This window comes from Amia ocellicauda, chromosome 5 (assembly GCF_036373705.1).
Source record: "Amia ocellicauda isolate fAmiCal2 chromosome 5, fAmiCal2.hap1, whole genome shotgun sequence".
In the NCBI taxonomy this organism is placed as follows: domain Eukaryota; kingdom Metazoa; phylum Chordata; class Actinopteri; order Amiiformes; family Amiidae; genus Amia; species Amia ocellicauda.
The window spans coordinates 29,384,310-29,399,059 of record NC_089854.1 but is presented as its reverse complement, the minus strand read 5'-3'; the positions used below and the strand labels follow the sequence as shown (position 1 = coordinate 29,399,059).

The following is a 14,750-nucleotide window of genomic DNA, read 5'->3' as shown; positions in this document are numbered from 1 at the left end:
TCCATCTGCCACAATAATATACATATAAACGCTAACCTACATTGATTACTAGCACTACTGTTAATCCCTTTGTATAGATGAAAAGGCCCTCCCTAAACTGTTGAAAACTTCATTTTAAGCTTAACATAAGTTGTCTCTGAGAGGGAGTACTTGTTACGAGTGTGGACAGTTCCAGAGCAATAAAGTTCAGTAAGAACTGATAGTGTCCAGGCATCGCAGCTCAATCAAGGGACAGTAGGAGACTAAGTGAGTTAAGTCTGTGGTCTTCAGATGGAAGCAACACAGAGCCCTTTTCAGCTGTCAACACTTATTTGCTTTTGTACCATTTTCCTCCATCCCTGAGAGCTCTGCTTTTCCAAAGGTCACTGACTTGGCATCACATTCCTGAGTGAAATTGCTCCCCTTATCTCAGTTGGCTAGGTGCATGAAATGTGTTTGTCTTCTTCAGTTTCTCTGTCGGTGGTATTAACCCAGACACAGAGTATGCCCTGCCTTAGTTTTATTATTTTAAAAGTGGGGTTTTAGCGGATGTATTTCTTGTGCAGCTCATATTAATACATTCCTTCAATTCTGCACCAATTTGTTTGTTTGTTTTAAATAAAAAGCAAAAGCATAGTACAATGAAATCAAGCAGGAAAAATACCAACACATTTGTTGGCTTTTCCCCAAAGACGAACAATGGACCTTTCTTTGTTCATTTAATGAACATCTGGTTAAGGGTGTAAAAATTGGTACTTGTGTTTAAAACCCTTAATTTGATGGATGTACTTCAAAACGCATTGCAAGTTCATATCTCACTCTGCTTGATTCCTTTTGTTAGATCTTTTTTAAGAGAATATTTTGAAATTTGCTAGTAATCACTGGGTTTGATTTGCAGTTGCTTAAAGAATGCCATTCTACTTTTAGCCTTGAAAGAATTAAATAAATGCATTATAACTCTAAAAGTATATGAAAAGACATATGACAAGATATGTTCATAAAGGTTGTGACCTGCCACTTACTTAGTAATATAATCGATACTATTATAACATTCGAAACACAGATACATATGGAAATGATGGGGACTCTTTCTGAAGATATGGCATTATTGATATGATTGTTTGCAATTGCCAATGGGATCACCATCACTAATAATAATCATAATCATAATAACTACTTGAACCTGAAGTTAAGCTTTTGCTGTAGCATACTATTAAATATATGAAATCTTTCAACAAAAATATAAGAACATAAGAAGAACATAAGAAAGTTTACAAACAAGAGGAGGCCATTCGACCCATCGTGCTCGTTTGGTGTCCATTAACATGTTACACAACATGTTGGACACATTGGAAATGTGTCATGAAGATACACATCGATTCTTATCAGGTGAAGGATTTTCTCCTCTCTTTCTTCTTTTTTCTTCTGCTGTGCTGAAGTTTTGGGGATTTTTTTTAACATGCTTTTAGAGGCTTAACCTCTGGGAGAGTGTTGTAAACAAAATTAGCAACTTCTTTGAAGGAAGGTCAGTGGAAGTATATACTACTTCTGTATTTTTTTTTTCCAATTGACATTAATAAATAACTCTTCTTGAAGTGTAATACATTTTCTCTAAAAAAATCTTTTAGGTGCCAGTTTATAGCTTAAATTCTGTGTCTTTTTTAAGAAGTGATTTATTTAACTGAAAGTGCCTAGTAAGCATTTTTAAGGCCATTGAGAGAGTGCAATAGGAGAGTTGTCATTCCTACTGTAATTGTTTGTAATATGTTACATTGTTATAATCTGACCTCAGGGTTTTTTATGTCTCCTCCTTATTTTGTCTCTTTTGACATTAGTCATGAATTCCTCTTGAATTAATATGAGCAGTGGTGTCTGATGTCACTGGCACCCCTCATAGACGCCAGTGTATTTTAAACATATCAGAAAACAGAGCTGGGCCTGGGAGACAGATGGCTTTTTCTGTACTTGTTTATAGAGGAAGAGGGGGAAAAAGAAAGATACTTTGAATCTCATAGTCTGTTGTACTCTGTTGTTAAAAATAATAGTTTTGTCCTGTTCTTGTTTGTCATGCTACAGTTTTATTTTGCTTTCTGCTTTTGATGTGAAATTCCTAAATGAATTGATTTTGCAAATGCCTGTTGCTTATATGTTTTGCAATGATTTTGAAGGCACCGAGTATATATAAGAAAAGCTGTGTCCAGTCACAACGGGACTCTTTTCCTTGTGTCCGCAGGTGGAGAAGCAGCGCTCTGACCTGACCCGGGAGCTGGATGACCTGACTGACCGGCTGGAGGAGGCTGGAGGGGCCACGGCCTCCCAGGTACTGAAGAGCCAAAGAGAGAAAAGTTAATTTAATTTACTGTTTTGCAAAAAAAAAAAAAAAACTATTTGACAGTTTTGATGGTATTTTCTGCTAAGGGGGGTATTGATCAATACAGTCAGCTGCACATTTCCAATCGAAGAATGGCTGCAAGAGATTGTATTGATGAGCCAGCACAGTGGGAAGAAATGAGGGACATGATCAGTTTCTCTAATTTCCTCAGACTCCTGCAGCTGTTCTTACATTGGATGGATACATCACCTGTCATAATGTGCCCCTCCCTAAACTGTCTAAATTGTTTTTTGCAGCTGTATTTATTTAGCATCTCCACTAATGTGTCTTGCTTCTCAGAAAAAAAAACACAACACTCAAATTACATAGTGATTTTTAGCACTAAACTTCTGTTTGAAAGTTTTTCTTAGTAGTTTAATACAATTTCCTTGGGAAAATCATGTACTATCATATCTGACCCTGTTAGTAAGACGAGCTGACATTTTAATTATTTCTGGCTTCCTGGTGACAGCAAACCAAAAAATATAATCAATCAGATTTGAAAGCACTGCAAACGCAACAGAGGTTTATCTCTCGTCAGACACATTCAGATCAAAAACAAATTTCCCTCATTTTGGATTCACCATGATGGATTGCAGATGTATTTGTTACTCATATTTGAACTTTAAATATAAATGAAACATTGCAGATGCTGATGGAAAAATTATATATTTGTTGCTGTATTGATGAACACACTCAATATAGTGACTTATTGTGCAACTCGGCTGCCCTAACCTGTGTGTGTGTCGTCCCCCCAGATGGAGATGAATAAGAAGCGAGAGGCCGAGCTCTTGCGTCTGCGCCGGGAGCTGGAGGAGGCATCCCTGCAATCGGAGACCCTGGCCTCGACCCTGCGCAAGAAGCATGCCGACATAGTGGCGGATATGACCGAGCAGTACGAGAGTCTACAAAGAGTGCGCGCCAAGCTGGAGAAAGACAAACAGAACATGAAGATGGAAATTGACGATCTGACTGCCACTATAGAGAACATGCAGAAAGCCAAGGTATGGTATTTGGTTCAGATAAAATTATTTCATTAACATAAGACTTCAAATATCAGCCTAAATTCTATGCGTGTTATATTTTGTTGAGTTCAGTATTAATAGATTTTCTCCACTTTTCCCCCCAAACTCCTGAAACGTCACAGGTTTCCAGTGACATCCAGCTACGAAAGTTGGAAGACTTTCTCACTGAGGCGAACTCTAGGAATGAGGAACTGCAAAAGGCATTGACTGAGCTAAATGTTTCTAAAACCCGTCTCATAGGTAAATAAAAATGCAACATTACAAATCTCACCTGATCAGCAGGTGTTATCCACTAATCCATATAGGTTTTTGCATATTTACCATTAGAGACTTTGTAAAATATTTTAACTTAATGAATAAGCAAAAGCAAAAAAATCTATCAAATTGAGGAAACAGGTTTAGATGACAGGGTAAAATAAAGTTATTGACAAAGACAGCTTACTGACAACTTTGCCTATCAAAGTCTCATATCTAAATGAGCTCACAGTTAAGTAATGTCTTGCCTTATTCCAGCCATCACCCAGTCCACCTTATAAATCCATAATGTCAGTGGCAGGGTGTGTTAATATCTGGATTTATTGGAGCTTGTAGGGCTATACGAGGAAGCTCTCGTGGCATCAGTTGGAACTGTGCCTGGCTCTAGTGAGTGCCAGATTTCAATGCACCACATTGAAAATGATGTTATGGAATAAATCCTGTTGAAAACCTAGCCTCAAGCGGTACATTTAAAGAAGTGACACTCAAAATGTAATGACTTGCAGTGGCCTCTAAAAGTTTTCTTTCAAGTTACTAATAGAGACCAAAGGTGTACTGCATGAGCACTGACATTTGGCCATATTACTCTTAGTTTCCAACCAAAGATGACTTCATTTTATAGGTGTTGCATCATTTTGTGTGGTGTGTCTGGTTGCAATTGAGTGCTCTGAAGTATTGCTTTTATACTTGGCTTACAATGAACCCTGTGGCCCTTTAGGCTAAAACAAAATAGATACAGAAACACAGAACACGTGCACATGCCAAGTTAACATGCAAATCTCTGGATTCATTAGTGAAAGGTGCAGCCAGAATGGTGTTTCTAGAATTCTTGTTCTATATCAGATACATAAAGTAAAATCCTTCTTTTAAGCTGAGAACAATGACCTGAGCCGACAGCTGGAAGACACTGAAAACAAAGCCAGTCAAAGCAGTAGGACGAAGACTCTGTTGGCGTCTCAAAGTGAAGATCTTAAGAAACACCTGGAGGAGGAGATCAAGGTAAATTCATCCAATTTGACCCTGCCCTTAAATCGTGGCTATCGCACAGCATATTTTTAGTTGCAAACTGCATGAACTGCATGTACATCTATGCACTTGTGGGTTGTTTTTAGGTCAAGACTGCCTTGAGTAGCAACCTATCCAGCCTGAAACATGACTGCGAGATGCTGAAGGAACAGCTGGAGGAGGAACAGGAGAGTAAGCTAGAGTTGCAGAGACTGGTGTCCAAGCTCAACAGCGAGGTGACTCACTGGAGGACACGCTATGAGGCCGACGCCATCCAGAGGACTGACGAGCTGGAGGATGCAAAGTAGGTCTTCATTCATAGTGAAAGATTTGAAAGTGTGCTGGGGGATAGACATCACTATCATGGAGTTCTTCTCATTTATTGCAGTTAAGACACATTTATTTTATGAAACATGTCACATCTTACTCCGAATTCTTCTTTTTGGCACATACCTTTACTTTTTAAATATTGTACGCTACTTTCAGATAATACATCTATCCTTTAATAATTAATATTGTACAGGAGCTTGAGAAGTACTGCACATTGATTTACATTTTTTTCCCATTATGTTCTTCTTCAAAATTAAACAAAATGTGTCTACACTAGGCAATATCTCCACACAAAAATACTTGTCCCTGTAGTATTAAAGCAAGCTTTTGATCCTATTAGCTGATTGGACTGATCTGAAATTGATCTGGCCCTTTCATTATTGTGGGATGTCCAATATTGTTTGCTCTGCTCTGTATTTGTCTCAGGAAAAAGCTGTCGTCACGATTACAAGAGGCGGAAGAGGCAGTTGAGGCCACTCAGGCAAAGTGCTCTAGCCTGGAGAAGACTAAACAGAGACTGCAAGGAGATGTTGAGGACCTCTGCATTGACTTAGAAAAGGTGGGAGCAGGGAATAATGTTACATTTTCGAAAGTGACACTCAAAATGTATTACTAGCTATGTTATGCTATATTGTTCATCAATCAACAAGAAGAGCTGGAAGATTACAAAATATAGAAGGCATCGCTCATGCAAATTTGCATACCATAAAAGGGCAGACTTCATATTTCCCAGCCTGCCGCTAGGTATCTCAGCTGACAAACTTCCCTGAGGGATTCCTCCATTAAGTGCATGAATTATTCAAATTGCAATATAATTTGATTCCCCTAACATTTTTATTTTTTCTATTGACCATGATAACAAGCTGAACTGTTTTTTCAAAGGTCCTTCGAGTACACTTTCTTAAACAAACAATCCCTGAAGTTAACCTCATTGAATACCAAATTCTTTTGAGTTTGCTGACATGTAGTAAGAAGTGTATTTGTATTCATTACTATGTTATATTGTTATTTTATTCTGTGACACATTCTCTGTGGCAACTTTGCAAAATTGATCGATCGATTGGTTGATTATAGTATGAATCAGTTTGGACCATTATTTCAAGGTTTCGAGTTAGTTCTGGCACACTGAACTGCATTGCACATTATTTTTCAATATAAATTAATACCCTCGGTTCCTCCTTTCACAGTGTGAGTAGATCAGCAACTCTAGGTGAATTTCTTGTCCTTACTTGACATGCAGTATTTACGTAAAGATGCAAAAATTGGCCTAAAGTCGTTTCTTGAGAAACCACTAAAAGGATCAAGTGTTTGAAAGCAGGAATCAACAGCATCTCTACAGCTATTATAATGCCTATTCAAGTGCTGCCAAGGTCTTACATGTTTCATGTCTGTTTTGTTTTGCTCGGCTTTCCAGGCCAACGCTTCTGCGGCAGCTCTGGACAAGAAGCAGCGTGTGCTGGAGAAGCAGCTTTCGGACTGGCGTCAGAAATGCGATGACATCCTTGCTGAGATGGACGGGTGTCAGAAGGAGTGTCGCCAGCAGGCCACGGACCTCTTCAAACTGAAGACAGCCTACGAGGAGGCCATCGAGCAAATGGAGGCTCTGAGAAGAGAGAACAAAGCCTATCAAGGTGATTCTTTTTCACTGTAAATGTGCAGAGCTGTTTTACCTTGGTCCAGATTTGTATTAATAATAATAATAATTATTATTATTATTATTATTATTATTATTATTATTATTATTATTATTATTTATATCTTAGCAGACGCCCTTGTCCAGGGCGACTTACAAAAGTTTTACCATGTATAAAAAAGGTAATTGTACAGGTATTTATGTATACATATATTGATTTAAAATTATCCTAACCGGGTCAATGTGCTGACATACGTTATACATATGCAACATATAAACAATTCAATCATTTGTCATCTGTTATTTGTTACCAAAGAGAATTTGTCTGGTCGTTTCAGAGGAGATTACTGACCTCAGTGACCAGCTTGGCGAGGGGGGGAAGAGTGTGCACGAGCTGCAGAAATCCAAGAAGAAGCTCGAGATGGAGAAAGAGGAGCTGCAGGCCTCGTTGGAGGAGTCTGAGGCTGCCCTGGAGGTATTGCACAACTTTTTTAATACCACTTCTCTCGCACCTTAATTTTGGCTCGATTTGGTGTCTAGTGCAGGATTCACGAATCCATACAGAGCCTATATCTTCATTAAATCCTGCAGATACTTTTCACTTTTATGGAACAGTAAACTTTCAACTCTTTTGCAGCACAATCAACTTTTACAAGCACAGCTTTGTTTACTTTTTGTTGTGAATACAAATTTTCCAGACATTAACTGCATACTTCATGAACATTAATGTGCTGCCTTTTGCACTTTATCGGTCAGATTGTTTATCAAATGAGGGAGTGCTGGTGTACCGAAGCTGTGTGCTGAGTGCTGATAAGAATCCTCACCTCACCCTTGGTCTTAATTAGCATGGAATAATTGGACTGAAGATGACCCCGACCCTGATAAGGCCGGAGCAGTCAACTGTCTTGTTCTCTCCTACAAAGTTAATGTGACGGCACTTTGTTTGACTTCCTTTCTCCCCCCCAGGGCTGATTAACGCAGACAACCTACAAGGGAGACAATATTAGTTCTGCATGCCAGTTTACCAACTGTTGCTGTTGGCAATATTTTGTAACCTCACACAAAACTAGGATTTATTGCTTTTTGCCATCACGAGAATGTGCCATGGATATAACTGGAATAATAAGGGGAGGGAGCTGTGTAGCACATTCATTCCTGAGTGAAAAGCCAGCTTTTGAATCACTAGATGGATCTTGCCAAACTGTCTTTTTGGTTTTGGAATTTCAGCGATGTTCCAGAATATTTATTTTAAATAATTAAACCCTTCCGACTGTCATTGGATTTTAATTTTCTGACCGGCTCAGGTGAACCCTGTAAGCTGGTGTAAATTTGCTCCTGCTGAGTAATGTCTGCTGTTGTTTTGTGACAGATAACATTTCATAGCTGAAAACAAGAGTAATAATAAGTGAATCAAATAGTGGGTTTTCTATCTTTCAAGCAGACATCAAGGATTGAAGAGGAACAAGTTTGTTCAGGGTTGATTCAAAAAATGTAAAAGTGCTTAAGACAGTCTTAGTGTTTTGCTTTATTACTATAGACCACAACCCAGAACTGCTAACTTAGCAGTAAAAGGCCATGATGTCATAGGGAATAGAAAAGCCAGTGCAGTTCTATTTTTGTTTCAAATATTATTCTTACACCAGAGGCAGTTGCCTACTCCATCAAAATTAAATTAAATTAAATTAAATTAAATTAAAAATCTGTGATATTGACGTCTAACTTTTACTGTAAACAGTTGTAAACACTTTGAGCTACGGAAGGAAAAATACAGGAGTGTTATTTATGCAATACTGACACATGTTAAAGTATAACGCTGTATCACTGATATAAAATGCAAGACGTTTTTTTCTCTTTAAAACCAGGTGTTAGGTATTTTCCTGGGATTTTGAACTTCAGCACTGCAGCAGAGTCATGAAAGGAAAACAATACCAAAAGAGCTGACATCATAAGATTTCTGCTACGTGTCATTACACTCGTTCTTTCTCATTTTCAGGCTGAAGAAACCAAAGTGGTCCGTCTGCAGATGGAATTATCGCAGGCAAAGTCAGATTTAGATCGCCGACTGCAGGAGAAGGAGGAAGAGGCTGAAGCGTCTAGGTACTTTATTATCCCTTTATTCTTTATTGCAACATATCCAACTAATGGTGTAGTTTTAACGTGCACTGGCCATTATCATTACCTGCCACTGACATTGAATCCATTTCTTCATCTGTAATAAGAAACGTGGATCAAAATGAGATGCTGTATTTCTGGCAAGGAGCTGCTGTCAGAAAATATTTGCCATTTGTAATTTCCAGTAAGATCTGTTGCCTGCAGTACTACTGTGAAGAGCTGATGTGAAATATGTGAAATGATGATTCACAAGGCTGGAAACAGAAGGAGCAAAACCGTAAAATAATACAGTAGAAAATAAGCTGATTAAAAGTTTAAAGCTAAAGTGTAGTTGCTAGGTCTGCAACGATGTGTTTAATTACAGTTACTATTCAGCATGATCACAGTTTTTTGCAAACACTTCAAACCTGTTGTTCTTATTTCTGCTTATTTCTCATTTAACACGGGCTCATTTTATTTTTTCCTGCTTCCCTGCTTTCCTGTCTTCACTAATACAAGGTAACTCTTTGGTTTCATGGTGAGTCCATACCTCGACTGCATTTGGGAATTATTTTAAATTCCTTCTTCTTGCAGTTGGTCAGGTAGAAAAATGAATTTCAGCAGTTGAGCTCCTTACGCTGAAATAAATACATTTATAATTAAAAAAAAATGACTGCTAAGTAGTATTCAGCAGGTAAAAGCAGTGCTGATAGAGCTTACTTTTGAAATTGTAAAAGCCAAGTGATTATTTTGCTACAGTAGTGATTGTAATAGAATACTTAAGTTTAGTGAAATGAATGTGGGGTAAAATGTGCAGATGGTTGGAACTATAATTTGCATTTCAAACAGCTGTATTTAAATGTTTCTGTTGTATCACAACACATTCATGTCCTTTTCAATGGACAGTATTGAATAATACATGAGAATTGCTTTACTCTGTGATCACAGTCATTCACAAGCCAAAATCCCCCTGGCCTTTAATATTACTCCATTTAAATGATTATATTTGATGGTACTGAAAGATTGAAACTCTAAACACAGCAACACATTATTGAAGTTTCGCGCTTGACTGAGGGTCAAGACACTTCTCACACTAGCTTCTGGAACTATTAACATTGTTTCTGTCTTGTGCATGTTACAGGTAAATACCATGGGAAACAACATTTCTAGCTATCCCATTTGAATCAGTCAGAAGCTCATACAGTAAATTGTATTTCTATCTCTAATGAAAGCATATGTTCTCTGTTAAAGTGTCTACAAAGAGCAAACAATATCAGTTTGCAGGTTTAATGGAGGCCCATGTCAATATTGCACTCTATCAACATTTTACTTTGTCAGATGCAATCACTGAGCCGTGCTTTGGCTGTGCCCACACAAGACAAGCAGTCTGCAGTCTGGCAAGCAGTAATGTCAAGTCAAATAAGACCAAAGTAATAATTTATCAGCACATCAGTTTAGATGATGGTTACATGTATGGATTATGAGAAGGACACACAAGGCAGATGGGGAAACCTCTATGAAGAGAAGCAGGTCATATTAAAATTAAGTCCTCATCAGTCAAAGTATGGCTTTACCATGTCAGTTAGGTTATGGCAATGGCAGCAGTCCTCTGAATGTGGTTAAGTAGCTTCTGGAAACGTTCATGACACTCTGCTGTACCTCTGTACTGCCCAGGAAGAGCCATCAAAGGGCTTTGGAGTCCCTGCAGGCCAGTCTCGATACAGAGGTCAAAGGTCGTACAGAGGCAGTGCGAATGAAGAAGAAGCTGGAAGGAGACATCAATGAGCTGGAGATCCAGCTGGACTTGGTCACCAAGAACAACGGGGAGCTGCTGAAGACCATCAAGAAAATGCAGCAGCAGATAAAGGTAAATCTGGGAGGAGAAAGTCTGAATTTGTCAGTTTACAGACAAAACAAAAAACTCCTGATACTTAAGATCTGCCCCTTTCTGAAGCCGTTTTAATACAGTTTTTTTTTTTTCAAATCAGCCACAGCACCTTTTATGGGTATCTTACTTGACATTTTGAAAGTGTCTGATGGAAAAATTAAATGGATATCTATACTAAGGATTTCAGTTTTTTTTACATTCAAGCCACATTCACACGTGTTTTCAAATGACACAAGAGCCTGAGCATTTAAATGGGCCGTAATCTTTGTTGGCCAGAAGTTCCCAATGTGCTCGTATCCTTGGAATTTGAAATTGGAGGATCCTTATATAAACCAGAGCCAGATGCACTCAGCATAAATTTAGTATTATGTATTTTCATCAAGTAGCTATCCTAATACCAATCCATTACTGATAAAGTAGGGGTGGGAGGTAGGGGAGGTTTTGAAATATTAATAAGTAAAAGAGGTTTATTACAGTGGTTGTCACACTCAGTTTAGTAAGGAACACTGTATAAATAATGCATGACATTTAAATGGGTTAAAATGCTATCTAAGGATTTTGCAGACCCCAAATGAACTTTCAGCATGGCTCCACTTGTACAGCTTTTTGCACAATTTTATTGCCATCTGCTGGATTTATAGTGTATCACAGCTTGTGTGCTTGCTATGTCTGGCACAGAAAGGACCCTTTTGTTCATCCGTTACTCAATCCAGAGTTGTTTTTGTTTTGTTTGTTTTTGTACTAATTTCAGAAAAATATTCAGTGGAAAAATAATACATGGTCATGTTTCTATAAACGCAAGGAAAATACTATAAACATAGATATGAACTATTTGGCACAGGTTTAATCACATATTGATCAGGATTTTTAGTTTAAATACACATTCTGCCTGCTTTTGAGTTAAAGATGGGTCGTGTAAACTTGATTTGGACATTAAATGTGAGCTACTGAATCTGAAACTACAAAAACAGCAGTAGATATATTAGTTTATAGGTGAGGTGGATAATACTGGTCATGTAAAAATCCTCTGTCATTTGGCCTTTGTTCCAGCCTAGCTCTCAATTACTAGTCTAATTACATGATTAACTGTAACCTGAGTAAACGACAGTACAATCCTAAATAACCCTGAATCAGAACATAATGAACTTGACTTTGGAACCCAGTAACTGCAATTGGAACGCAAGCAAGATCGTCCTGTGGCCCTGCGGGAAGTGCGTGGAACGCCCCTGGTTGTGAGTGCTTTATGAAGGTCTGCTCTTCCCTCAGGACATGCAGGCCCAGATGGAGGACGAATCCCGACAGCAGGAGGAGCTGAGGGAGCAGCACAGCCTGGTGGAGCGCCGCTGTAACCTCCTGGCCACCGAGGTAGAAGAGTCCCGGACCGGCCTCGACGCCACTGAGCGTGCCCGCAAGATCCTGGAGCAGGAGCTCATCGAAATGACTGAGAAGTACAACGAAATGAACAGTCAGGTGAGAGGGTGATGCGGCTCGGTGCCTCTGATTGAAAAAGCTTCAGATTTACCTTATTTGAAGTGCTTTGGGTTTCTGGGCTTGGAAGGTGCTATTATTATTCTTCATTAGCATTTAAAGTGTATGCCACCTATTGAAAATAACTCGGGTGTTTATACTCAGGGTGACCTGACATCCCAGTTTAGCCAAAGAGTCCTGCTTTTGCACTAAAGCTCTTGGTGTCTCTATTTTCTTTTCAAACTCTTTCAAAGGTCCTGTTAGCCGCTTCCTGTCACATGACACACTGTTAATAGGCAGGCCTCCAAGGACTGGACAAAGTTGAAACAGTATTACTCATATAAATGGCCAGAAAGGTTTAAATATGTACCCCTGTAGCATCATATGGGGCCATATAAAGATGTGTAATACAGATGGCAATTACTGACTGCCCCCCCACCCAGGACTGCTGAGAAAACAAACCCCCTACCATGATGTATCAGTTTACAGCTATGAAAACATTCAGCGAGAGAGTGAGTGTGAGAGATACAACATACAGTATAGCTCTTTTAATGGACTGAGAATCAATATAAAAAGTTGACCTGATTGCAGTTCCAGTGCGTGACCAGTCTGAAAAGAAAGCTGGAAGCAGATCTGCAACAGTTTACCACCGAGCACGAGGAACTGCACGGAGAGGTCAGAGCTGCGGAAGAGAAGGCAAAGAAAACCACCATTGAGGTACTATTATATACAGAATCTTCTCTGAAACGTACGGTATCTCTCTTTGTATGTTCCACAACCAGTCCAATTGTTTATTAATCAAAGTAATCGTTAGAGAAAGTTACATAAGTCAAGGAACCTTGTCAGTGGAAAACTACGTTAAATCAAAATAGACTATTATAAGTTGTACTATTCTCAAAATAGCCCAAACAGACACTGCTACAATATGAAGCTTGTTTTCTTATGGTTACCTAAGTCTTTTCAACTCTGGTTCTTTGGCTTTTTTAACTAATGTCTTCAAAGATGCATTGAAACAGCTATAGGCAAATTCTTTCTCTTTTCAGTAAGCACCAGGCATCCTTTATTGTCCTCTAATAACAGCCTCTAATGTTTCTCCTCGCTGTTGTTCCCACACACTGCAGTTTACCAGAGTGGCAGAGGAGTTGCGTCACGAGCAGGAACACACAGTGCATCTGGAGCGGGTGCGGAAGGGCCTGGAGGGTCAGGTCAAGGACATGACTGTCCGTCTGGATGAGGCAGAGCAGCTGGCTCTGAAGGGGGGCAAGAAGATCATCCAGAAGCTCGAAGGAAGGGTTAGTACCTTGGAATGGGACGGAGACCCACCACGGGCTCTGTACTCTGTATGTCGAATTCTGTGGCATGTTGGCATATGATTTATAATGATGGAAGTGATTGTTGCGGCCCAGTGCAGTGCAGCCCTGCCCTTGCGTGTACGAGTGAGGACCTGTGGGGCTAACTCAGTTTCCCGTGTTCGTGTGTGTGCTTCGTGTTCAGGTGAAGGAGCTGGAGTTGGAGCTGGATGGTGAGCAGAAGCGCCACACTGAGACGGTGAAAACCCTGCGCAAGAACGAGCGGCGCCTGAAGGAGCTGGTGTTTCAGTCGGAGGAGGACCAGAAAAACCAGCAGAGGATGCAAGAGCTGGTGGAGAGGCTGCAGAACAAGATGAAGGCCTACAAGAGACAAGTGGAGGAAGCGGTGGGTGAATGGGCCACTATGGGGGGCACATCTCTGGTTGAAATTAGGATAACTCAAATGCAAAATTAGCAAAGACACAATTCTGAGGATTAGTTATGTGTTTCAGGGCCATTATTAATTATTTTGGATTCCCTTATTCCAGATGACATGTATATTATAGTCCAAAGTAACATACACTGCCCCTGATATGACCAATATTACAAGGTGTTAAAACATTCGTACAAATACATTAGCCACACTTTACAGTAAATAACATGAAATAATCATTAGCTTCCTTTTGCAGTCTAGGTCAATTAAGCACATGTGAAATCAGCTCAGTTTTCATTCTTATTACTGCTTACAAACCATTTTTATTATAGTTTACGATTTTAAAAGTAAATCCCTTGTGTCTGCTGACAGTTTTAATCCCTACTACTTCTACTGTTAGTTATAATTATTAGTATTAAATATAGAATCCTACTGACAGGGATATTGTATGTTCAGTTAAACATCTTAAAGCATTATACTAAAGCACTTATTTACAATATCTGTGTCATTAACTAAAGTGGAGAGGGTGATTTCAGTTAGTGTTTTTGTTAACAGGTGTTCTTTTTTATTAATGGTTTATTTTTATCAATTGTCACATAACACTTGTAGCTTTGGTAGGAATAACACATTAAAAGGGAAATACATATAGGTCAAACACTAATTCAAAGAATAAAACTTAGACATAAAAATGTAAGGCTTTTATTAATGTAGTGCACATTCATTCACTTGTAAAATACCCTTATTAAAAGACTTTTGCTTCTTTATTAGAAGAGGTTGTAGAATTTCATTTAAAACTTGAAAGGAAATATAAATTGGATTTATATAGAACAGGAAGTAATTTGCTACCCACTAAAAGCTTGTTTTTAAAAGAGATCTGTCACTCTTTGAATATAAACTGAAATGCCATTAGTTATTGCATGTCATGTGTCAAGTATCTGCTGAGAAGAAATTAAAGCTGGGCTTAGTGTAAAGTGAATAGTCAAT

General features: G+C 38.8%; 1 protein-coding gene across 4 annotated transcripts in view; it reads left to right on the top strand.

Moving 5' to 3' along the window:
- LOC136750004 (putative uncharacterized protein MYH16) overlaps positions 1 to 14,750 on the top strand; it is a 66,235-nt gene that overhangs the window by 48,567 nt on the left and 2,918 nt on the right. For all 4 annotated transcript variants that reach the window (XM_066704705.1, XM_066704706.1, XM_066704708.1 and 1 more), the window contains 14 exons: positions 2,213 to 2,299; positions 3,109 to 3,354; positions 3,498 to 3,615; positions 4,502 to 4,629; positions 4,743 to 4,939; positions 5,392 to 5,524; positions 6,380 to 6,596; positions 6,937 to 7,073; positions 8,592 to 8,695; positions 10,364 to 10,556; positions 11,844 to 12,047; positions 12,636 to 12,761; positions 13,166 to 13,336; positions 13,539 to 13,739. In XM_066704705.1, coding sequence (XP_066560802.1) covers positions 2,213 to 2,299; positions 3,109 to 3,354; positions 3,498 to 3,615; positions 4,502 to 4,629; positions 4,743 to 4,939; positions 5,392 to 5,524; positions 6,380 to 6,596; positions 6,937 to 7,073; positions 8,592 to 8,695; positions 10,364 to 10,556; positions 11,844 to 12,047; positions 12,636 to 12,761; positions 13,166 to 13,336; positions 13,539 to 13,739 — 2,262 coding nt within the window. The remainder of the gene's footprint in view (positions 1 to 2,212; positions 2,300 to 3,108; positions 3,355 to 3,497; positions 3,616 to 4,501; positions 4,630 to 4,742; positions 4,940 to 5,391; positions 5,525 to 6,379; positions 6,597 to 6,936; positions 7,074 to 8,591; positions 8,696 to 10,363; positions 10,557 to 11,843; positions 12,048 to 12,635; positions 12,762 to 13,165; positions 13,337 to 13,538; positions 13,740 to 14,750) is intronic.